Genomic DNA, 25,366 nt, shown 5'->3' with positions numbered 1-25,366 from the left:
ACTGTTAAAAAGTTGAAAATCCAAATGCGTTTGCCAGCCAGCTTGAGCGCAAACCAACCCTTCTCTCAAAATGTGCCTTCTAGTGCTCAAGCAGTCTTTCCTCTTATGAAGCAGCCAAGCTCCGATGGCAGTCTCTGTTTCTTATGTTAGGGTTCTTATTGAAAAAAGTTGTACTTATTCAATGGGACTCACTTTGAAATAAGGATATAATTGTATACAGGTGAAAAGTTTCACAGCCCAGATTCACACTTGTTTTCTCATCCAACTGAAGAACCTCTTAGCAAAATTCCTTCCTGAAATTTTGAAATGACAGGAGGAAAAATCAAAACCAAACATTTGCAAGCATAGAAGGGAATTCTAACTGCTTTCAGACTATCTGAAGAGAACTGCAGGTAGTGCTGTCTGCTCAGAATGCTTTACCTGGTGGCGGCCACCACCACCAATGTATTCTTGGCTTCCATTAGACCCTTTTCAATACCAGTATGAGGTATGAAAGCATCAGGAATAGTGGTAGGTGGAGAGTGACAAAGGAAATGAGACATGGCTGACACCCATTATCTCACCTAGCAAAGCACAGGGCAAAGACTGGGAGCCTGTGGGCAAGAAACTAGTGGTGTCCTAAAAAATATTGTATAGCACCTAGAACATAGTATGGATTTTATAATAAATGATGATGAAGATGAGTGGAACAAGTAGGGGAGCTGGCATATAATATAGTATAGGAATATACTATAGTACAGAATATATGGAACTTGTCAAGGATTATCAATACCTTGGCACAGTCATTAACCAAAATGGAGACAACAGTCAAGAAATCTGAAGAAGGCTAGGACTGCGGAGGGTAGCTATAAGAGAACTAGAAAAGGTTCTCAAATGCAAAGATGTATCACTGAACACCAAAGTCAGAATCATTCAGACCATGGTATTCCCGATCTCTATGTATGGATGTGAAAGTTGGACAATGAAAAAAGCGGCTAAGAGAAAAATAAACTCGTTTGAAATGTAGTGTTGGAGGAGAGCTTTGTGCATACCATGGACTGCGAAAAAGGCCAATAATTGGGTGTTAGAACAAATTAAACCAGAACTGTCACTAGAAGCTAAAATGATGAAACTAAGGTTATCCTGCTTTGGACACATCATGAGAAGACATGATTCACTGGAAAAGACAATAATGCTGGGAAAAACAGAAGGGAGTAGAAAAAGTGGAAGGCCAAACAAGAGATGGATTGATTCCATAAAGGAAGCTACAGACCTGAACTTACAGGATCTGAACATGGCGGTTCATGACAGATGCTCTTGGAGGTCACTGATTCATAGGGTCGCCATAAGTCATAATTGACTTGAAGGCACATAACAACAACAAAAATATATGGTAAAAGGTAACAGTATCGTTCCTAGTGTGTTTTATTGTTTGCTCCACTCGCCAGTATAATTCATTAAATAAACCTCACTTAATGCATAATACAAGCAATCCATAATATATAAATAAAACCACTCCACAGTGATACTGCTTCATTTGTTCTTTAATATCTTATAACATTTGTATTAATTCTGTGCAGGGTTGGCAGTGAAATCTTTGTACAGCAGATCATGGGACAAAGTACAATTGATAGATTTTTTTAAAACGAGGCATTCCATGGCGATTGGGGACAGTCAGCTGTTCACAATGATTGTACATTTTGTTGCACAAAGCTTAAAAGGAAGCCTACACATTGCTGATAAAACCGGGGTAAAAAACCCTTTGTGCAGAGGCAATTCAGAGGAACTCTGCAAGCAGAGAGGGGTAACATTATTTCAGGGTCTACTCCCATTGTTCTTTCTATACAGTCACTTTTTACAATTCTTGCTAAACCAAAAGGCAGCATATGTGTACTATGCACAAATTACAGAGGTAACAGATGACATTAAAAAGACAGTGTATTATCAGCATATACATAGTGTAAACTTTTAAAAAATACCACATCTATCCTTTTATCACTTTATAGTGCTTTTGAATACAGTGTTAGCATTTTTAGGATTAAATTTGATAACTCACTAGGAAGGAAGACTAGCTTATTCCAATTGACAGCTGCCAGTCACTCCACGACGTTTATCCAAATGTCTTCAAGTTTAACATTTATGTGATGACGGTGGGGCCAGTGCGGCCAGTTCTCTCATGAAGCTGTGAAAGTTTCAGTGCAATGGAGATGAGGGGAGCCAACATGACCTGCAATAAAGGGAGAGAAAGGAAAAAAACAAATTGGAGAAAAAAATCAAAATCTCGGAAACTGTGTAACAGTTATCATTCCATCATATTCAGAACTTGCTCAGAAGCCTTGTGCAAAAGGATAAAGCTAGAGATCCAGAAACCCACAATGCTAAAATCACACTATGGAGTGAGAACCTATGCCAACATAAGGAAATCTATGGAAATCTGATAAGCACAGCTTTCATGGAACAAGAAGTTTCTAGCCCACATGGTTAAGCACAGTGATATTTATGTGCTGAAAGCTCTGGAATTAGAGTCACAGAGCAGGTACTTTGTATGCCTCATTATGACCACTTTATTTAGATATATGCTAATATATATTAGCATCTCCTTTTCCTACTAGGAACACTTTATACTTTCTTTTTTCTCCCAGTCTTCACTGCAAATAAATCATTATATTAAGAACATTTATGTAAATCTGTACCAATTATTCTGATCATTAGAATCCAGACTATCTGATACCCGTGGAACTCTCATTACAAGAAAGGAGTCTTTAGAAGAGATGGAACAGAATGAGATGCAAAACTTGGCAGTGAAACCTACCTGGGGATCTTCATGTATTTTTGGTGCATCCTTTTCATAGCTATCAATATACAGTCGCACAGTTGCTCCAGCACTCCCTGTACCACTTAGCCTGAAGATGATGCGAGAACCGTCAGCAAAGATCAGCCTCAAACCCTAACAAGAGAAAAATGCACAATAGTTTCCTTGGAAGGCCACTCCTCACTTTTAGCCTTTTTGAAAGTACAGACACAAGAAAGGTAAAAAATCCAAAGCCTTGTTTGACAGCTGGTCAACAATCCTTTGGTCATCCTGGTAATGTCATCTGGGAGACAAAAATTCAAAATTTAAATTTTTGCTGTGTGGAACCTCATGTGTTATAAAATGTGTAAGTTAAATAATATATGCCATGATATTATATATCTTGCAATGCATTTGTCCATTATTTATTATCCAGCTAAATGAACTTCTTAGGTAAGTTTACAGGAAAACTCAAGGGAGACAGAGACCACACAAAGCAGAACTGGACAAGAAAATGGCAAACAGACATGGATAAAGGAGCTTCTAGAGAGGGTCTAACGTGGAGGCGGAGGCTAATGAAACTAGGACAGACAAATTATTCCCAAGTGAGCTTAACTGCATGCAAGCAGGACAGGTGATTTCATAGTTCCTATAGAAGCAACCCATTTTACTACTGTTCACTGAAACAGACAAGAGTTACGTCAATTCAGCTCTGAAGTATATTTTCCTTTAACATGAATGGAGCTGGGATCATAATCACCAAGGGACTCTTTCTGGCCAGTCTGCAACAACAACTCAGATGTTTGCACTCTTCAGAAGACACAGAGCCCAAAAGATAGGTTCTCTTGCTTTCCCATATCATGCTGAAAGGACTTCAGGAGGTGGAGGGCAACAGGAGAGGCTCTTGTGACATTTTCCACTAAGCTTCCAATAGAAATGTTATGGCACTAAGGTCCTACATTGTCATGATTATAGTTTACCACAATGGTTCCCAATTTTTCCCCCCACGGATCACTTGAAAAATCACTGATGGTGGACCACTTAATGCTTTTTCTGCATATTCTAGTAACTGTAAAGCACTGTGCTAGGTGCTGTATGATTTTTTAGTTGCATTTTTATTGTTTCTTTTATTTCTTATATTTATTTTATATTGTATTATTTATTCCATACAGTTCAAATTGTAATACAATAAAATACAATATAGGAAATAAAAGAAGCAATAAAATACCATTAAAAATTAACATTAATATTTAATATGGATATGCCACGGATCACCCGGATGAAGCTTGTGGACTACTGGCAGTCTATGGGCCACAGTTTGGGAACCTCTGGTTTAGCATAATAGCTCCTCCTGCCCATGGAAAGTAAAGAGAAGGCTACAGGGCTTCTATGCTTCTCACAGGTTACCAGACATGTTGGGCTACGGTGACATGATCTTATCATTACAAACTGGGACTAAATACAAAATGAAGCATTTTTTAAAGTAAGCTATGCGCATGTTTAATAGACATCATTAAACTGATTTACAAAAGTAGAACATCTTTTCAGGCATTTAAATCTACAGCAATTCCCATTTTTTTCTCTACCTGGTTCCTTGAGATGCTTCCATCCACAGGATCACTGTACTCAAAATTATCAGCTTTCTCCACAGTGTATGATTTGTCGCCTGCCGATAGCTGCTTCCCTACAAAGGAACGGTCAAAGAATAGTGTCTCTAGATCCTTCATCATCTTGTTGGCACTATCAGCATCCACTTCTTCATAGTCATACCTAGAAATAGTCAGGGAGATTTTAGTAAAACAAAGAGGGACAAATATGGCCAGCAAACACTCACACACAACATTTTTTTATATTTAACTTTTGTGCAGTCTTTGATGGTGTGCTTTGCCTACTGCCCCTTATTTTTTAATCCAGGATTTATATTGTAAGGAGGTGAACCTGTAGAGCTTTCTCCTTTGGGCTTTACTCATCCACCCCACTTCCTGAATCAGTAAACTGGGTTTTGGTTTCCCCTATCTTTCAAGTTCAAACAGACTGATTCATATTTAGTGGGAGAATGCTGATAAAACAGAAATTGTTATCAAATAAAATGTAAAAAAGCAAGATGTCAACATCTAGCATACACAATAGAAATATACATTAATAAATACTATATATTTTGTGATCTATATTAAAACTGAATCTAAAGAAACATGAAAGAGATAGCATAACAGTTTGTTAAATTACTGTATATGGTTTCATGGTCTTCACACTTATATGCATTATTTTACTTTAATCACAGAGCCCCATGAAATTAGACAATGGCAAAATCTGTATAGAGTCTACATAATGTGATGTTAAGTTTGGTACAGAATGTGGGATTCCAAATTTGCAGACTTGTTTCTTTCATGGAAGCTGGAACTATGGGACATCTGCTCATTCTGGCTAATCATATATAAAATGTATAGAATTGTCATGAATTAATTCTTATGTAAAATGGGCTAATCCTGACCTTGTGAAGAAGTTCCGCCCATATTTTTGCCAGTGATCTTTCAGGATTTCTTCCACACTCTGTTTGCGGACAGCTATAATTGACAGCCATGCCAAGACAGCCCAGAGACCATCTTTTTCACGGATATGGTCAGACCCTGCAGCACACACAAATCATACAAATGGAACAGCACCTCTAGGAGAAAAGCTTGCATTAAGAATAACGGAATAAAAGATGTCCAATCCTGCAACTCACAAACTTGCACCTAGTACACCCAAAATACAGATGGTAGGTAAATGGTTGCACTAAAAGCATACATAAAAGGAGTAAGTAATTAATGCTTCACTGAGGAACACATCAGAAATACAATCAGAGTGTTGAAACTAATATTTTGCATACTATGGTCTTAAGGTGGCAGATGTCTTCTCTCTGGTAAAAATGTTTGTCTACTATACAAATAACATAGTCAACAATAAGAAGAGATTTATCTAGTCTTCAATGTCAAATTTCAACACAGCCTCCAAAAAATGAGTGACCACCAATTGAATCTGAATGACATGGCTGATTTTAATCATTTCACACTAATAAAAGTTAATTGTGTCTATAATTGATCTTAGGTGTCCAAGTAACTATTACACATATGGTTATTAGGGCTGCCTGTTATTTCTGGTTTTTACTCAGTCTGGATTTTTGGGGTGCTCTCCAGGTCTCCAGGTGAGTCACCTTAATCTCCGGACTCTCAGCTTTCATTTAAGAAAAAAGTTTCTAGGTGGTCTGGTTGCTGAGATATACACCAAAATGTTAGCTGCCCCCTCCCCTGCAACTTCAGTTAAATGAGCTCGTAGCTGGCTACTCTAATCCCGCCCTTTCAGGTTTGTAGCCAATAAGCTCCTACGCTTGAGGCCATGTGTCCAGCCGGTTTCCAATATGCACAGCAGCCGAGGGTGGGTAGGCGGGGAGGGGGAGTGGCAGTTATCTATCGGGGGTCTTTGGTTTTCGCCAGAACCCCTCTGCATGAGACCAAGTTTGTTGACTGCATGTACTGGAGGTTGGGCCCAAAGGGCAGTTTAGGGATTCTACTTGTGTACTGCCCACCCCGCTGCACAACAGACTCCCTGACCGAGGTGCTCGAGGTAGTCTCGGATGTACGGATGCTCTCCCCTAACCTATTGGTTTTGGGGGATTTCAACGTGCATGCCGAGACTGTCCTCACTGGAGCCCCTCGGGATTCCATGGAAACCATGACTTCCTGGGAACTGCACCTTAGTAATGTAGGGCCCACCCATGTAGCCGGTCATGCTCTTGACCTTGTGTTTGTCTCGGGAGGGGAGGGAAGTGCTCTGAAAATGGGGGCTGTTTTTTCTAACCCCGTGTCATGGTCAGACCACTACCTGGTGAATATTGACCTCTCAATGCCACACACCCTCCGTAGGGGACAAGGACCTATTAGGATGGTCCGCCCCAGATGCCTGATGGATCCTGAAGGATTCCTGAATGCGCTGGGAGATTTGGAGCCTGCGGAAGGATGCCCGGTCGAAGCCCCAGTGACGGAGTGGAATAGGGAGATCGCTGGGGCAATAGACCGGGTGGCTCCGAAATGTCCTCTCCCCCTGAATAGAGCTCAGATAGCACCCTGGTATACACCACGGTTGCGGGGTCTGAGACAGGAGATGAGACGACTAGAGCGCCGGTGGCGGAAATCTCGCTCTGAAGACAATCGGACACTGGTTAGAGCAGCAATAGCTGCCTACCAGGTGGCAACAAAGAGTGAATTCTTTGCTGCTTCTATTGCATCTGCAGAGTGTTGTCCCAGGAGGTTGTTCCAAGTGGTCCGAAGCCTGGTCGGTCCAGTTGTTCAGGAACCCATGGAGCACTCTAAAGCCTCCTGTGACATATTTGCTAAACACTTTGCCGATAAAATCAAGCGCCTGAAGAGCATGATTCCGTGCGCCATAGATACAGGAAGTGAGCCAGAGTCGGCCAGTTGCATTCCAGTCCGGTGGGATCGGTTTCAGCCTCTTCCCTCTGAAGAAGTGGACAAGGTGCTCTCTACTGTGAAGCCAACCACCTGTCTGTTTGATCCTTGCCCTTCGTGGCTCATTATGAGCTGCAAAGAGAGGCTGAGCGAAGGGATCAAGGCAGTGGTAAATGCATCCTTGGAAGATGGTGCAATGCCATCAGCCCTCAAGGAAGCAGTGATAAAGCCAATCTTGAAAAAGCCTTCCTTGGATCCCCTAGAGTTAAATAACTTCTGCCCAGTCTCTAATTTGCCATTCCTGGGCAAGGTGATTGAATGAGTGGTGGCTAAATAGTTACAGACACACTTGGATGAAGCAGATTATCTAGATCCATTCCAATTGGGCTTCAGGACTGGACATGGAACTGAAACAGCCTTGGTCGCCCTGGTAGATGATATGAGGAGGGCGTTGGATAGGGGAGAGTATACCTTCCTCGTCCTCCTGGATCTCTCAGCGGCTTTCGACACCGTCGACCACGGTATCCTTTTAGATCGCCTGGTGGGATTAGGAATAGGGGGCACCGTTTTACGGTGGCTCCGTTCCTATCTCTCAGACAGGTATCAACGGGTGGCATTGGGGGATGAGGTTTCAGACCCTTGGCCTCTTAATTGTGGAGTGCCACAGGGTTCTATCCTCTCCCCCATGCTATTCAACATCTATGTAAAGCCGCTGGGGGCCATCATCAGGAGATTTGGGCCGCAGTGTCACCAATATGCGGATGACACTCAGCTCTATCTCTCATTTAAGTCCTCACCAGAGTTGGCTGTGGATACCATGTCCAAGTGCCTGGAATCCGTACGTGGATGGATGGGAAGGAGCAGGCTGAAACTAAACCCCGACAAAACCGAAGTGTTGCTCGTGGGAGACAGGAGAAGTTTGGGCAATATAGACCTAGTGCTTAATGGGGTTAGATTACCACTGAAAAACCAGGTCCCCAGCCTTGGGGTCATTCTTGACTCCCAGCTGTCCATGGAGGCTCAGGTTTCGGCAGTGAGCAGGGCAGCGTGGTATCAATTATATCTGATACGGAGGCTGCAGCCTTACCTTCCTGCCCATCTGCTCCCACGGGTGATACATGCCCTGGTCTCCTCCCGCTTAGACTACTGTAATGCGCTCTACGTGGGGTTGCCCTTGAAAACGGTCCGGAAATTACAGCTGATACAGAATGCGGCGGCACGTTTGATTAAGAACAGCCGTCGCCGTGATCATATCACCCCGGTGTTAGTAGACCTACACTGGTTACCAGTTGTTTACCGGGCCCAATTCAAGGTGCTGGTGTTGACCTTTAAAGCCCTATATGGTTTTGGCCCAGTTTATCTGAAGGAGCGCCTCCAGCATCACCAATTATGCCGCCTGACAAGATAAGCCACACAAGACCTTCTCTCAGTCCCACCAGTTAAAACAGCTAGGCTGGTTCGGACTAGAGAGAGGGCATTTTCGATTGTGGCCCCCACCCTCTGGAATTCCCTTCCTTTTGATCTTCGTCATGCTCCCTCCCTGATAAGTTTCCGCCGAGCCCTGAAGACCTGGCTGTTTAGACAGGCCTACGGGATCTCTGGGGTGGGTTAGTTTTAATGCTGTTGATTGACTGATTGATTAACTGGTAGAGTGGTGTTTGGTTAATTATTGATTGTGGTTTTACTGGTTTTATATTGTATTTTACTGTATCAACGTACGTCGCCTAGAGTGGCCGTTAATTCAGCCAGATAGGCGACTCATAAATAAAATTTTATTATTATTTTATTATTATTATAAGTGAAGTCAGGGTTGTGATTGACAAGGTAGTAACTAGAGCCCTTTGCAAGTCAGAAAACTTTTTTCCTGCTTTTCTGAAAATCTCATAAATTGAGTCAGTATATAGCTTTCAGTCTTTTTCTCTCTTGTGTGCAGGAGTCAAACAAGTTTAAATTTTCCTGGGCTGCTGAAGAGGGCACTGTTTTGAAAACCTTCACAATATGAAGCTTTAATCCAGCACTTGCTCTTCTGGGAGTAAAGCTGCAATGCTAATCCCACATACCCAGAGTAAACCCCATTGAATTCAATAGGACTTACTTTTGAGTAGACATGGTTAGGATTGTGCTGTAAATTGATGAGACTTTTGAGTGAACATAGCAAAGAATTGTGTTTTGTGTTGTAAATCTTTCTCTCCCTCTCCAATCCTATTTTTAAAGCAATTAGGCAGGGCTTACACAGATATCACTGCTTTTATTATGTAGGAAACTAATACAGATTTTTTTTTAATGTTCTGCAATGACCAACCGGTTTTGACAATAAACTATTATATGGGGTGTGTGTATTTTTACTTCTCCAGTGTGTATGTGTATATGGAGTCTTCCAAACACCCCTGTGAGGTAAACAGGTTAAAGTGGTATGATTCTGAATTTTGGGTTGGGTGAAGTTCTTTATCACTTGAGGTTGCAGTTCCCTGCATGCTTCCCTGTTTGAGTAAGCCTTACTGAATACACTGGGACTTGCTGCTGAGTAAGCTACATAGGATTGCACTATAAATATCTTTACAGATTTTGTAAATAATAAACGTATTTGATAGTCATGCTTATATAAATATGTCTTCATACTATGTCCTGATAAGTATCTGATTTCACGCTATGGTTGTACAGTATTAGTTTCTCTACATTTTCAGTGTGCTTTTCTTCATTCGGGTGTTCATGGTTCCCTTCTGTTGTTTTCATCCTGAGGGGCAGATTAGGCTGAGAGATGGTGAGTAGCCCATGGTCACCCAGTAAACTTTACAGCTCATTTCCATTTAAAAAAATTAATTAAAGCTTTACATGGAGGCAAAGATCCACACAATAAAGCACATCCAACTTGCATTTAAAGCACATGACTTCCCCTAAAGTACCCTGGGAAGTATAGTTTCCCCTCACAGTTCCCACCACCCTTAAACTACAGTTCCCATGATTCTGTGGTGTGATTCATGTGCTTCAAATATATGTTGAATGTGCTTTAAATGAATGGTGTGGATCAGCACTAGGTGTGATGTGCATTCATTAGTGAATTGAAAAGAACAATTCTAAAAGATACTTTTTTAAAACAGGGGAAGGGTTGTAGCTCAGTGGTAGGGCATATGCTTTGCATGCAAAGATCCAAAATTCAATTTCTGGAAAAGACTATTGCCTGGAATCCTGGAGAGCCAATACTAGACACTGTCATCAGTACTCAGCTAGATGGCACCAAATAGCCTGAGTAGGTATAAGGCAGATTCCTTTGTTCCTAAAAATGGAAAGAGACCCAAGGGCCACAGTGACTCTAAAATTTATTGATGTACTTTAATTACATTTATAGACCACTTTATTGTAAAAAATCTCAAAGCAGTTTACAGAAAGAATTAAAACAATAAAACTATTGGCACAAACAGTTAAAGACAGGTATTTAAAAATATTCAAAAGAATAAAACCAACAATGAGTTAAAAATAGATAAAAACATAATAGCTTCTACATGCCTGGGTAGGCTTGCCTAAACAAAAATGTTTAGCAGGTGCCAAAAAGAGTACAATGAAGGCACCTGCTAATGTCAATAGGCAGGGAGTTCCAAACTGCAAGTGCTGCCACACTAAAGGGCTGATTTCTTACAAGAGCAAAATAAGTACTATGTGGCACCCATAACATGGAAATCACACCTTGAATTTGGCCTGGTAGCAAATCAGCAACCAGAGCAGATTTCTGAGCAGAGTTATGTACTGATAGGGTCTCACTCATGTCAGCAATCGTGCCACAACATTCTGCACTAAATGCAGCCCCCAGTCAGGTTGTGCTGCATGGGGATTTATGTGACTTTGGCTGACTGGCTGCCAGGATTTTTTTAGTTTTTGTTTTTGGTTAGGACTCCTGACTGGTTGTGGGATGCTGAGTTTTCTGCCTTACTCACAGGAGTCTTGTTGTGGCTGGTATGGTATTGCATTTATGAAATCATCACTGTCTTTTATTTTTATTTTTCTGTTTGCATTTCGTTTACCTTTATCCTCACTCCCTTTCATCCATAGAAGCAACAGCAGTGGTTCCATGCACTCAGCTCAACCCCCTTAAACCCACTGATGATGCCCCTTGTTGTTTGCATGACGGTTTGTTTCTTGCCCAGTAGTGGTAAAAGAGAATACACATACTGGGCAGCATGGCTGCAATTGTTGTTCCCAAGCTGCTGCCTATGAAAGTAGACCAAACCATGTGTGTTTTCTCTCCGTCAATTATTATTCACTGGAATTGAGTTGGCTGTCAAAGTGAGTTTATAGCAGCCCACAGGGGAGATAGAAAAGAGTAGAGAATCTTCTTATTCTTACTCATTTCTCAGACCTCTTTCTGAAGTGAAGAGTCAAATCTGTAAAGAAATTTGGAGCAGCCATATTAAAATGTAGGGGCAAGACATTCCAGGAAGGGGGTTGTCAACCCTACTTAGATATGGATATCTTTGCAGAGGATCCCTAGTCAAGTTTTGCCAACAACACAATCCATACCATATCTACTGAGAAGTAAGTCTTACTGATGTCTATGAGGCTTAGTGAGGGAAGGACGGGCTATGACCCTACCTCTTCGGATTCCCCAGCAACAACATACAATTTGTACGAGGTTGCTTGTCCCTTTGCTAAGCATCAAGCCTGTAATGAACCTGATTCATCTAATCACAACTCCTCTGTGTTCTGCCTTGTCAGATGTGCATGTTTAGTCAGAAGTATGTCCTATGGATTTCAAATGGGAATTACTTCCATACAAATGTATATAAGAATGTAGACTTTGGAACATTTATCCTTTCCTTACCGCCAACAGTCTGATACTTTTGTTAACTTGCTCAGAGGCAATGTTTCTGAAACAGGGAACCTACTGTAAACTTTATTTTGCAGCATAAATTCCATCATGAAATTCCATATAACACAATATTTTGGTTTATAAAAATGTTATACTAAGGCAGCATCCAATATCACATGAAGTGACTTCTGCTTTTGTAATGGTACTTCTCTGCCTGCAGTGTCCACCCCTAATCTGTTTGAGAGGACCCCCCCAATTCTCCTGAACAAAGTTTGGGGTTGCATGGATGCTATGGGGGTGGGGAGATATAGGAAATTATGTTGTCCAGGTGGAAGTTAATTCCACTGCTGGGTGGCCACCAATGAATGTCATCCTAAGAAATTAATAGCAGCGTAGGGTTCAATTCTGTCACCAGCTGAATGAGTCTTACTCCCATGTAAGTGTGTATAGGATTGAAGCTTTCATCAATCAATTTTTATTTATAGTCAACTGACCACAGACACATAATATTAAATGATTTGTATTAAACAAAAAGACATAATAACACAAACTAAGAAAATACAGCATATCAGATTATACAAAAATATATCTCAGTCTAAATATAATCAGTGATAATGAGTGGCCTGGCCAGAATAGCCAAGTCCAGAAATTTTGCAACTTGCTCAGTGATCAACTTATTTGAGCCCTCAAGTAAAACAGTCTAACGAGGCTCAGAGAAACAGCCTGGGAAAGACTGCGTAATAGGGTGTATTAGATCTTTTCTACCCTCCTGGTAATAACTACAATTGAAAAGATCACATAGAATAGACTCCACTTCATCATTATTACAGGGGCAGCATCTTTTGTTAATTGGAGTTTTATTTATATCTACCACACAAACGTTTGGAAGGTAAGACATTAATGCAAGCCAAAGAAAATGCCCTCCTATATTTGGGAATAAACATCTTAGGTAGTGCATGCCATCTTTGCAAGAAAGACCCGACAAACCCACAAACCCAATGACAAGAGGTGGGGACAAAAACCCTGTGCAGCTGCATTGAGCTCTTGGTTATCAATATCCAACAGCCTCTGTTTGACAATCACTTTGGCACTTTCTAGGCCCATAGAAAACAGATTAGAAGGTGAAAGATCTACTGAGGTAACTTTTTCACCACAGCCTTTGCTGAGGATGACTCAGAGGAGTCTCTCATTACCTGGAGTTGTGAGTAAGCACAAGGCAGCAGTGAAGCCAAAAGTCGATAGAATAGATCCATGCTAAGCATTTTAGAGACTTAAGGCCAGCCTCTAAGTTAAGGGTTGCTCCAGAGATGCATCTGGGGACACAAAATATGGACCTAAGAAAATAGGACTGAGTTCCTTCAAGAGAGCCCTTAGAGTATGGAAAGCAGATTGGTGCCCCAAAGAGAATCTGGGGAACATTTTTGGCTTTGAAAACATGGATGGCTGCTGGAAAGAATTTTCCACGCTTTGTGAAAAAAAAAAGGATTATTGTGCTTACATTTTGTTTGGCTTTAGCCTTGGCAAATTTTTCCTGGACTCTCCAGGTTGCAGCTTCGAGGAATCAAATACCCAAGTATTTATATGAGCCAACCTGTTCAATTCTATTATTCCTCAGAGGCCAGAGATATCTCACCTTCTTCTTGGAGAAGACTAGTACTTTGGATTTAGAGTAATAAATTGTGAGAAGCCTTCATGTTGTGTCTGATGGAAAGTATAAGACTGTATATTTTTGACAAATGTACATGTGGTGTCTCATTATACAGGCACAAGAGTGGCTATATACTATAGTCAGCATGGATTTTTTGCATCCCTCAATGTTAAATTAAAAATACCCCCATGCCATTCTGATGCTTCCCATAAGCTCATTTCGAAACAAAACCTTACAAAACTTACAGTCCTGAACTCAGAAACACTTGCTTAACAACCCTCTAAATTTTAATGGCGATACACAAAACAATCAGAGAGAATTGAGAGTTCAAAGTGTAAAACGAGAGAGAAACCAGACTCCTTTTGGACTTTCTTCTGTCAGAGTTCTCATAATCTGTTGAAATTCATTAAAAATCAGCCATGTTCACAGAGTACCTGGAATCCTATTACTGATCTTGCCCCATACTCTGACCATCTTCTGCAGTTTAAAAGTTTTAAAAATGCCTGGCTGATTTTTAATTAATTTAAGAAATTTTGCATTGAACTGAATGATAGTGTCGCGCATGCTCAGTAAGAACCAATTGTCGGTGTTCTAAAAGCCAGAGTCACAGTCGTTTGGCTTGGCTAATCAGGGGGCCACACCCAGGCCAGACCTTTATTTCACTTTAGACAGCCATGGCTTCCCCCAAAGAATTCTGGGAAGTGTAGTTTGTGAAGGGTGCTGAGAGGAGACTCCTATTCTCCTAACAGAGCTCCAGTGGCCAGAGTGGTTTAACAGTCAGCTGCTCTGATCAAAGCTTTGTGAGGGGAACAAGGCATCTCCTAGCAACTCTCAGCACCCTTCACAAACTACACTTCCCAGGATTCTTTGGGGGAAGCCATGACTGTGTAAAGTGAAATAAAGGTCTGGTGTGGATGTGTCCAGGGACAGCTTTGGTTTAAATTTGGGTGGGAGGCTACATGTGCCTGCTGTAGAATAAAAAGGTGGGAGAAACACTGAAAAAGAAAAGGGGCTTCCCCTCTGCTCAGTGCCCACCCATCCAATCTCCTCCCCTCCCTCCTCCTCCCCTCCGCCCCTCCCCCAGGTCAATTTCACCTATCCTATGCATAATTGCACAGGAGTAAATCCCACTACACTCCAAAAGCCTGCAAATGATCAAACCTGCCCTCCCCTGCTATCCCCTCCTTCTTGCCCCTTCCTTCCTACACCCCTCCCCCTTCCTATACCCCTCCCCCTACTGTTCCAATCCCCTCCTTCTCCTTCCCCTTCCACCCTCCTCCTTCCCCTCTCCCATGGTCAGTTTTATCTATCCTAAACATGATTGCACGGGAGTGAATCCCACTGAACTCAATAAGCATGCAAATGATCAAACCTGCCCCCCTCCTCCCTCCCATCACCTCCCTTTTGCACCTTCCCTCCCCCTTCCTTCACCCCTCCCCCTCCACTTCCAATCCACTCCTTCCCCCTCCTTCTACTCTCCCCTCCCCCTCCTCCGCCATGGTCAGTTTTACCTATCCTAGCCATGATTGCACAGGAGTAAATTCCACTGAACTCAATAAGCATGCAAATGATCAGGCCTGGCTTTCCCCTCCTTCCCCTCTCCTCTCTGTTCCTCCTCCCCTCCCCACTCCAGGCCTCCCTCCCCATGGTCAGTTTTACCTATCCTAAGCATGATTGCACGGGAGTAAATCCCACTGAACTCAATTAACATGCAAATGATCAAACCTGCCCTCTTCCTCCTCCCCACCTGCTGCCATCCCTCTCCTGTCCTCCCCAACCCCTGTATCAGTTTCATCTATCCTAAGCATGATTGCAGGGGACAAATTCCCACTGAACACAATAAGCATGCAAATGATCAATCCATTCTCATCAAACTTGCACAGGATCCCATTTCTTACCTCCTGGATTAAAAAGCAGAGAAATTCACTAATAGGCAAAAAACTTTGCGGTTTAAGAATGTACCTATAGCCCACAGATATTTCCTTCAAACTTTAAAAAGCAGGAAAATTGGGCAGCTATAGTGAATGCACCAGGGGAGCAGGAGACCTGACCTCTCTGAGATATTGTACTGTCCTACAAATTTGTCAAAATGCAAACACAATTTGGGTTGGTCTTTCACAGTCCAATCCACTTGCTGTGTAGTTTGGAAGAATTAGGTAACATGTGCCTCTGAACATATGGTGAGTGGTGGCAAAACCTGCATTTTGACCAATTTGTAGGGCAGTACAATATCTCAGAGATGAGGTCAGGTCTCCTGCTCCCATGGTGCATAGCTGCCCAATTTCCCCGCTTTTTAAAGTTTCATGGAAATATCTGTTGGCTATAGGTACGTTCTTAAACCGCAGGGTTTTTTGCCTATTAGTGAATAATCTAGTTTAGTAAAATATTTGTAAATAGGACTGATTTAATGTTTATGCATTTTGAATAGTTTATTAACTGAACTGTTTTTCCCCATCAGGCACTGAATTTAAATTTTTCGTTAGCCTTTTAATTTTTTAATATATTTTTCATATTGTTTGGTTGCTGCTTTTTTATATTACTGTATTTGATTTTGTATGTTGTTGTGAGCAGCTGTGGTCAAGTGGGATGCAAACACTGAAATGAAATAACTGGATACTGCGAATGTTTACTTACCAGTACCAAAACTCTCCTCTCCGCACAGAGACAGTTTGTTTGCATCCATTAAATTTCCAAAGAACTTCCAACCTGTTGGAGTTTCATACAATGCAATCTTTGTAGCTTTGGCCACCCTGCAAAAAAAAAAAAAGAAAGGTCAAACGAGAGTCACCAGTGTTTTATTATAGAAAATATTAATTGTTATTGGGCATCCCACTTATTAAACCAGAAATTTGGATTTCAACACTTTAGAGAAAACTTCGGAGCAAGGCCAGGTCCCAAAGGTCCAATGCAACTTGATCCATGTGCCAAAAGGGGCTGTTTGGATTTGGTTTCCCGAAATGGAAGCCCCTCCTGCTGCACAACAAACCACTTTTGAAATGAGAGAAGTCTTAAAAGCAGTTTATCTGTCAGGCTTTGTTGTTAATACAATAATATTTTCAAAAGGCCAGAATCTCACTAGGCATGCCCAAGCTCGGAGATCTAAGCCAACAGTGCTTGCAATAAACATCATAATAATTTTTTTAAAACATGATAGAAACACTGTGTGTTCAAAATTTACATTTATATCCTCCTCCTTGGCAGATTTGTCACTAAAATGACTTAGACACATAAAATGAAACCAAGTAAAATCAGTTAAAGCAAAAATTACTTTAAGAGGTACTATAAGAGTATCAGAACTCCAGCCAACAATTAAAAACCACTATTTTAAAACAGTTACCAGTCTAAGGAAGAAAGTACTATCTTAAAGAGGAAAGTTATACATGCTATAAAACTACTTACTTCGTCTCCAGCCCCCTGTGATTTCACAAGAACCTTCTGTTCATTCCACCTATTCTGAGATCATCCTCGCTTCTGTTATTACATCTCTCTACAAATATTCCCAAAGCAGACACAGGAAATAGGGTGGCCAGAGGCTCCTGTACCTTTAATAGTTGTGTAGAAGAGATATTTCATCATGCATAGTTTGTCATGCAAGCTCCACTGACTGAAATCTCCTCTTGTACACAACTATTAAAGGTGTAGGAGCCCTGTTCTCTTTTGCACCTTGCCACCCTAATAAGGCAACAATATGATGGTGTAGGAACACACTCATTCCTATTGCTTACCCATAGTTTTGTATCAACTATTCTTGATAACTAACATAGAGAAGGATCCATCCAAAGTAGATGAATCAAGCAGAAGGTGTTCCATGTGTTGAATTTTACCTGTCAATTGCTCCACTAGTAGGCATGCTTCGGGCAAACCCTCGAACACCCGTCTGTTGAAAGTAAGGAATACTGAAAATATTTGCAGCAATAACAGCTACAGAGTCTGAGGGATTAACAAAGAATCCATGTTTTCCAAGTATCATGTTCCGATCCTAATGAAGACAGTAAAAAAAAAGACAACAGATAGTTACCTTTTTGATGCCAATGGTTAGAAGAAAAATATATAGCCGTGTACTCGCCATTGACTCTAAAAGAGATCAAGTTTAAAACAGACTGACAATAAAATCCAGGATTCCAAGAGAGAGGAGGAGATAGGCGAAGACCACTGTAGGGCCCATTTCAGCTGGAGTGTTGCTCCGCCACTGAGAGGGGGAGGGGTGAAATGGCGGGGAGGTTGATGTGATGCAAGAGCACCAGATTGGTTCTGGCCAGAGCGTTTGCACTGCTCTTATCTCCCCACTGTCTCATCCTCTCCCAGTAAGCATCAATGATCCACCTGCTAGGAAGCTAGTGTAGTGGTTCCGCCCCACCTGCAGGACCACTTCCACCTATTATACTATGCCTATACATTTTCTTGAATGTCCTGGCATTCCTATTAAATGTAAAGAGAAAATACATTTTGAAATTCACAACAATTTTCTTTTATATATATTAATAAAAGATAGAAGGGGGAAAAGTGAAAGTTGTTAGGAAACTTGATATGCAGACTTTGTTTCCAGTGGCTGAACTGGCACTAAATCCCATGAGAAAACAACAATATCAGGAGAAGGATCAAATGCAAAAATGCAGTATTGGGATTCATGTAATATTGGTTACTTTGCATAAAGTATGGCTAGAATATTACTAGCTTCAACAGAACAGAGTACATGAAATGTGGCATAAACCATATAGAGCCATGTATGCTCTTTTATTTCACTAGGGACTTAAGAAATTGCACCTCTGATTTTAAAAAGTGATCTTTCTAGATCTCATTTTGTGGGAAGAGTCTTGATATTTTAAAAATAACATGAGTTGGGACATTGATGCTCAATTTAATATGCAGAATAACTAAGTCACTAACCAATAAATGACTAGAATGGTGAGTTAATAATGAAGTGCATATACAATTAAAGAAGAAAACTCAAACCACAACCATAATATAATGTCATACAAATGCATGAAGTGAACAGTAAACAATAACAAACTGTGAATCAATAGGGATAAATGAACACAAGAAGATCCAAAACTATGTCTCAATAGGTTGAACATTTGTTAAAAGAGAAGCAATTAAAGTTCCTGTCACTTTGGGTTTGAATGACAAATAACATTTATTTGTTTTTCTGTAAATTAGTCCTGATATCATTGAGTTCATTTGGGCCCATTTTTCAGGAGATTGTTTGATATATCATAATTTTTATTTGATTTAATTGTCCATTATCAGCACAATATTCTGTCTCTTTAAATTCCATACTTGATTAACAGCAGCTGACCTTGCCTTCTCTATACATAGAGTTGAGGCCGGTGTCTATTCATGAGCAACCTTTGATTATCTCTCTTTGGAATTTCAGTGCCCTTTCTTAGAAGTGTTTAGCATATTGGCGGTAAGATATCTCTTATAGGTTATCACTACAGCAGTTTTTGTATTCATAATAATTTTGACTCCTTATTTTATAGTTTCAGGGATTTCAGGGATAATGATTCCCTTTAAGTTTTTTTTTTGTTGCTTTGGATTTTTTGGAATCAACTACTTATGGGGCACAGCTTTCGGGGGGGTTTGTTAATTTTTTGTATTGCTGTAAACCTAGTTTCTGAAGTAGTACTGAAACAAAAATACATTCTAGAGTTTTTGTAAACTGAAATAGAGAATATGGACTGTTTATTTTTTCTGTTCATAAACCAATCAGAATTTGGACTAATATTTCTGTTTATATACTAGTTTCATAACTCTATTGAGATACAGTTTTGTGCTCATTTATCCCTATCAATACACTGTTTTCTTATTGTTTACTGTTTGCTACATCATGGCATTTGTATTATATTATGGTTGTGTTTTGAGATTTTTTCTTTAATTGTATATGTATTTAATTATTAACTCATTATTCTAGTCATTTATTGATCCATGACATGGTTATTCTGCATGTTTCTTGCGGGACCTCTTCCTCTAGTTTATTATTTGATGCTCAATTTAATGCCTTGATCACCTTAGAAAAGGCTTCCTCAGCATGGTCCTCTCCAGATATTTCTGATTACAACTCCCATCAGTACAGTCGTAGTCCAAAACATCTGGAGGAAACCAGGTTGCGGATGGCAGGCTTAGATGAAAAGAAGGCTTAACTTGTGAGGAAGAACACACTACAATTTCTTACATGTGTTTTTTTTCATTAATTTTTTTATTCAAAGTTTCAAAAAACAAAATGAAACAAAACAAAACAAAAACAAATTAATAACTAATACAATAAAATAAAATGTTGGCTTCCGATTTGTCGCAGATCAGTTATAGGTCTATAATATATAACAAACCTGTCTCTTAATATATTACAAAATCACTTTCCTCCAGTAGTTATCTTAATTAATAATCAAATCTCATTAACATCACTTTATTCTTTCCGCAAAAAGTCAAAGAGAGGTTTCCAGTCCTTGAGAAATATATCCATCGATTTTTCTCCAAATAAACATGTCGATTAATCCATCTCATCAAGTCTGCTAGGTCCAGTAATTTCAATAGCCATTCTTCCATTATCAGTGTTAATTCCATCTTCCATCTTCCATCCTTGCATCCATAATAATCTTGCTGTCATAGTCATAGTCATATAATAAGAGTCTGATGGGAATTTCCTTCCTCACAAATATTTCCTTGCCATCAATTCTGAATGTGTTACTGAAATATTGTTGTAAAGTCATATCTCTGTTCCTCTTTTTTACGAAATGCACTAGCACATCTCTTGAGAGTTTTTCCATTGCCACATATCTGTAATTAATTCTATAAATTTTCTCTATTTCAAGCTCCATCACATCATTCCAGTCCAGAAATTTTTTCGAAACATTGATAGCTTTATCTCTGATATCTTCATCAATTTCTTCAGGGACAACACTGAATTCCAAACAGTAATCTTTATCTCTAAGGTCCATAAACTCCAAATCTTTTTCCAGTTCCACATTTGATATATCTGTTCCAATCTCCAGTACTTGCATCTTCCCTTTAATTTTTCTTTCTTCTTCTATTGCTTGTCTAGTTATATGTTTGATCTCATCAACCTCCTCTCTCATAAAATCCCCTATTTCTTTCAGCTCCTGCTTCATTTTGCCAAATTCAATTTTCATCTCTGGTTTGCCATGTCTAAGTTCTTGTTTCGTTATCTCAATCTCATCCATTATTTTCTGAAACATATTTACTTCCAGGGTCTTAGCCACTTTCTTAATTTCTTACATGTTGACTGCCATTTACTCTTTTTTGCTAAAAATATATTCAAATTACAACCCGGTAGCTTATTAATTATTTTATAAGTGGCATACAATGCACAACTTTTACCTCACAACTCTGGAGCAGAGATAAATACATCCCAGATTTCAATACGAATTCTACCAATGATAGGCCTAGTCCAATCACTTATGAAATCATCAAGTATTCCACATGTTTGCAGGAGGAAGATAGCCCCACCTACCCCATCTCCATCAAAGGCTGCTCCAAAATCATACTCTCCTGTCTTCATAGTCTGGACCAGATCAGCAGCATAGGTTAAGTTTGGATCAGGATGATGACCACCAAAATCCTCAAGAGGTATGCAGTTCACAGCAGAATTTGCTGGTGCTCCAAGTTCTTCACAGAGGATCTTTTTTACATAAGGGCCAACAACTGATTCAGCAATACATGGACAGATGAAACAGAAACATATATAAATTAACAATTAAAATTTAAGCTTATTTTCTTTAAATATTTTGCTCCCAATGCTTGTGGTTAAGGAATGTTTGGCTACTAATGTATGTTAGAAGGATTTTTATGTATTGAACCAACAAGGTATTGATGTGCTTCACACAAGTGCTTCAATATTTAATATGCACTTAAGCATTTGGGTACATAAAGTTCAAGAGCAGTGCTGGCCCAAGACATTTTGCTGCTTGAGGAGAAGGCATGATGGTCCTCTTTCCCCCTGCTTCCACATATAAAGGCGAACTGTACTGTCATGTGAATTATACTTCAATACTACCAATGGACAGCATCCTTCACTGGATCTGACAGCAGCAGGTTAACTTAGGGCAGACATGGGGAACCTCAGGCCCAGGGGCCAAATGTGGCCCTCAGAACTCTCCTCCTGCCCCTATCCCCAGGCCACACCCCTCACGGGCTTTTGCCTAGGTGGAGTATGTCCTTGAACTCTGATAATGCCTCTTGCTTATCTGGATGGAGGACAGAGAGGGTGTGAGTGTGTGTAGAAACTAGGCTACTATACAGAGATATTTACAGTTATTGTTCCACTCACTTTTGCTTCTGGTCCCGCCCATTATTGGCATGTGGCCCTTGGAAGGTTGTCCAAAGGGGAATGCGGCCCTTGGGTTGAAAAACATTCCCCATTCCTGGCTTGGGGGTACAAGGCAGATTGCATGGCACATTCAGCTCTGTTCACTCTGCACCCTTCAGCATCTGCCACCTGAGGTGGTTGTCTTACTCTGCCTAATAGCAGGGCCACAGAACTCCATCTACCTCATGCTAATGGAACAAAGAAGGGGACGATGGAAAACTTGACAATATTGTAATACAAGGCATTTGTAAATGAAGATATACAGTTTGCCCTGCTTCCACTTTCTGGCCCAACTAGCGATGGCGCTTGGAAACAACAAACTGAGTCTCTTTTTCCTTATCAAAATATCTTCAAACAGTCTAGGGTAGAATTGTTGTACTTTTCCAGTGAAGCTGTCCCTATTTCATCTTCCGTACCTCCATGCATAGCATCTATCCGAATCTTCAGATGGTTTTGGCCCGAGAGTAGTTCTTTCAGTGCACTAAAATCGAAAATATTCCTCAGCATGTTGGCATATGCTTCTACCGAATCCACAATTTCAACTGAAAATAAAAATATACAGACACAGAAAACCACAATGATTTGAAGAACCAGCACAATGCGAAATGGTAATACTTCTCAATTACCAAATTATAAAAGTGGGATACGGGCATTGTCTTAATACAATGAGAGGTAAACTTTGATACATCAATGGTTATTTGAAGATGGAACCAAACACTTAGTGTTTTCCAGTACAAAACATATACATGTGTCTTTGTTGCCTGTGAATTTGATTATCAAAACAATATGGGTTAGATCCAGACTTTCTGTATTTCTATAGCAGACTTTCTGAAATCAAGGAAACTAAGTCAGCCATGAGAAACTCAAGCATGACTAAGTCTGGGTCCAACCTAAGTGAAAGTTTCCTTTTTCAGCTTTCCAAGGTGAAATACCACAGTGTTTAAATTGCCAAGTATTGCAAGCAGGAACCTTCATTAAGAAGAGGGAGAAAATGGATTTTACTTGCCTGCAAATGGTTTAAACTTGTTCTCCAAGTCAAACTGCTGCTTTCCAATTGTACTGAGGTCTACATTTAAGTCTGGACATATAGCATACTCTTCGATAGTCTTACTAATTTGGAAAATTTTATCAGTACTTCCTTCAGGAGCAGGCCCTAGTGAGAAAAACAGAATTTTACAACAGACCACAAGAGATACGCTCAGCCTGAAGAGGCAAAGAAATAAGAGTGTGCCCCCTGAGTGAATAAGAAAAGGAGGCAGATTTAATATATGCATAGAATTCAGCACACAAAACTACACCAGTACAACTGTGGTCAAATAAAGATACAAAATCCTTTACTCAGACATTTTTTGTTTGGGGTAAAAAGCAAACATATCTTAGGTTTGTTAAAGAAAAGTAATGACAGCATTTATTGCTCCAAAGTGGATGTTGTTTCTTCTCAGTTAGTACGTGCAAGGGAGTCCTCATTTCATATAACTGATGACTGGACGAGTTGTCCACTTAAGTTTAAAAGGGTGTCTGTGTCGAGGTAAAGAAGTAGTGGATGCACCATTTCCTTAGAACATCCATTGCTGTGGCACTGGTGAAACTAAGTGTAGCATTCCAACTCTATTGCTTTATTTCTGAAATTGCTTCCTTGTTTCCCCTTCAACAACCTCTTCTCCCCTGTTCCTTTTCTTCAACTTCTGCTCCACCTGCAGCAGCCAAGCTGATGCATTTACCAATAGTCAAGGGATCACAGGTGATGAGTGGGACTGAGATTCAGAAGTACTCACCTCCATTTGAAATATTGAATTTAATACCAAAGTCTCCATTAGGTCCACCAGGGTTGTGGCTTGCTGTCAAAATGATACCACCAATTGCTTTTATTTTTCTAATAATGCAGGACACCGCTGGGGTAGAAAGAATTCCATTCTGTCCAATCACTAAACGGCCAATCTAAAATAACAATTGAAGGGGGGAAAATACAACAGTGCTTTAGAAACATATAGCAAGTAAACATTAAAAATGAATGCTCTGTATTAGGGTAGCCAACACAATCCTATCCAGAAGTTGCTTGACTACAACTCCCATCATCCCTGACAACTATCCAGCTAAATGGAAGCTGGAGCTGAACATTTGGAGAGCATTATGTTGGCTACCTTTGCATGAACCAACCCTTTCCTAGACTCCTATCCCAGATATTGAGTAGTTGGAAATGACAACCAAAAGGAAAGGGCAACCAAACTATCATGGAGATGGACCAGCTCCCCTCTGAAGAAAGGTTACAGCATTTGAGGCTTTTTAGTTTAGAGAAAAGGTGAGTAAGAGATGACATGATAGAAGTATATATAATTATGCATAGTATGGAGAAAATGGATAGAGAGAAGTTTCTCTCTCTCTCTCTCTCTCATATAACACTAGAACTCATGGACATCCAATTAACCCAAAAGTTGGAAGATTCAGGAGACAGCGCATAGTTAAACTATGGAATTTGCTCCCACAAGAGGCAGTGATGGCCACCAACTTGGATGGCTTTAAAAGAGGATTAGGCAAATTCATGGAGGATAAGGCTATCAATGGCTACTATCCATGATGGCTTTGCTTCTTTTCCATAGTTAGAAGCAGTATGCTTTTGAATACCAGTTACTGGATGACCTTGGGCCAGTCACTGCCTCTCAGCCTCAGAGGAAGGCAATCTGAATACCGCTTACCATGAAAACCCTATTCATAGGGTTGCCATAAGTCGGGATCGACTTGAAGGCAGTCCATTTCCATTTTGCTAGAAACCGCAGGAGGGAATAATGCTCTTGTACTCAGATTCTGCTTGCAGGCTTCCCATAAGCATCTGGCTAGCCACTGTGAGAACAGGATGCTGGACTAGATGGGACCCTGGCCTGATCCAGCAGGCACTAGCAGTTGATGGAGCGGCATGGGTGGAGCTCCATAGCTCCCCTGCCTTCTCAACACCACGGGTCGCTGCCACAGACTGAGAGGGATGTTCCTCTGGTAACTGAAGTTACAACTTAGTGGATTGCACTGCAATTCTTTTCTACTTCAGCATTCTCCAAGCGAAGGTTAACTGGCCATGTGTTTTTCTTCTTCTTTTGCAATCAGTGGCTCCCTCTTTATAAAGAAACTAAACAGTTAAGTTCTCAGTAAAATCCAGAAGTTTTAGCCTTCACCCATTTACACTTTCTGTCCACATTGCTTAAGCCAACCCGTACTTATTACAGCAATTTAGTATGGGTCAGAGCCTTTTATCAAATTGCCCTCTCAATTCCAATGAAGCCAAAGAGGCTTTTTACTTTCTTCACTAAATAATAACAAAATAAGATGGGTTCGATCCAGACTTACTGTTCTGCAAACAGAACTCTGACTATTTGCAGAAAGGACTACA

At 40.4% G+C, this 25,366-nt stretch overlaps 1 protein-coding gene across 3 annotated transcripts in view; it reads right to left on the bottom strand.

The window, feature by feature from the left end:
* Nucleotides 1–1,507: 1,507 nt before the first annotated feature.
* The window catches only part of PGM1 (phosphoglucomutase 1), a 47,274-nt gene continuing 23,415 nt past the window's right edge, over nucleotides 1,508–25,366 (bottom strand). For 2 of the 3 annotated variants that reach the window (XM_061633299.1, XM_061633298.1), the window contains exons 2-11: nucleotides 23,763–23,925; nucleotides 22,994–23,140; nucleotides 22,404–22,529; nucleotides 21,133–21,323; nucleotides 17,489–17,643; nucleotides 16,299–16,414; nucleotides 5,262–5,397; nucleotides 4,357–4,540; nucleotides 2,792–2,926; nucleotides 1,508–2,206 (exon numbers count right to left, since the gene is read on the bottom strand). In XM_061633299.1, coding sequence (XP_061489283.1) covers nucleotides 2,117–2,206; nucleotides 2,792–2,926; nucleotides 4,357–4,540; nucleotides 5,262–5,397; nucleotides 16,299–16,414; nucleotides 17,489–17,643; nucleotides 21,133–21,323; nucleotides 22,404–22,529; nucleotides 22,994–23,140; nucleotides 23,763–23,925 — 1,443 coding nt within the window. In that variant the 3' untranslated portion in view covers nucleotides 1,508–2,116. The other variant, XM_061633300.1, reaches the window with a different exon arrangement.

This window comes from Rhineura floridana, chromosome 6, assembly GCF_030035675.1.
Source record: "Rhineura floridana isolate rRhiFlo1 chromosome 6, rRhiFlo1.hap2, whole genome shotgun sequence".
NCBI lineage: Eukaryota > Metazoa > Chordata > Lepidosauria > Squamata > Rhineuridae > Rhineura > Rhineura floridana.
The sequence above is the reverse complement of the archived record's forward strand: the minus strand, read 5'-3'. Positions and strand labels throughout refer to the sequence as shown.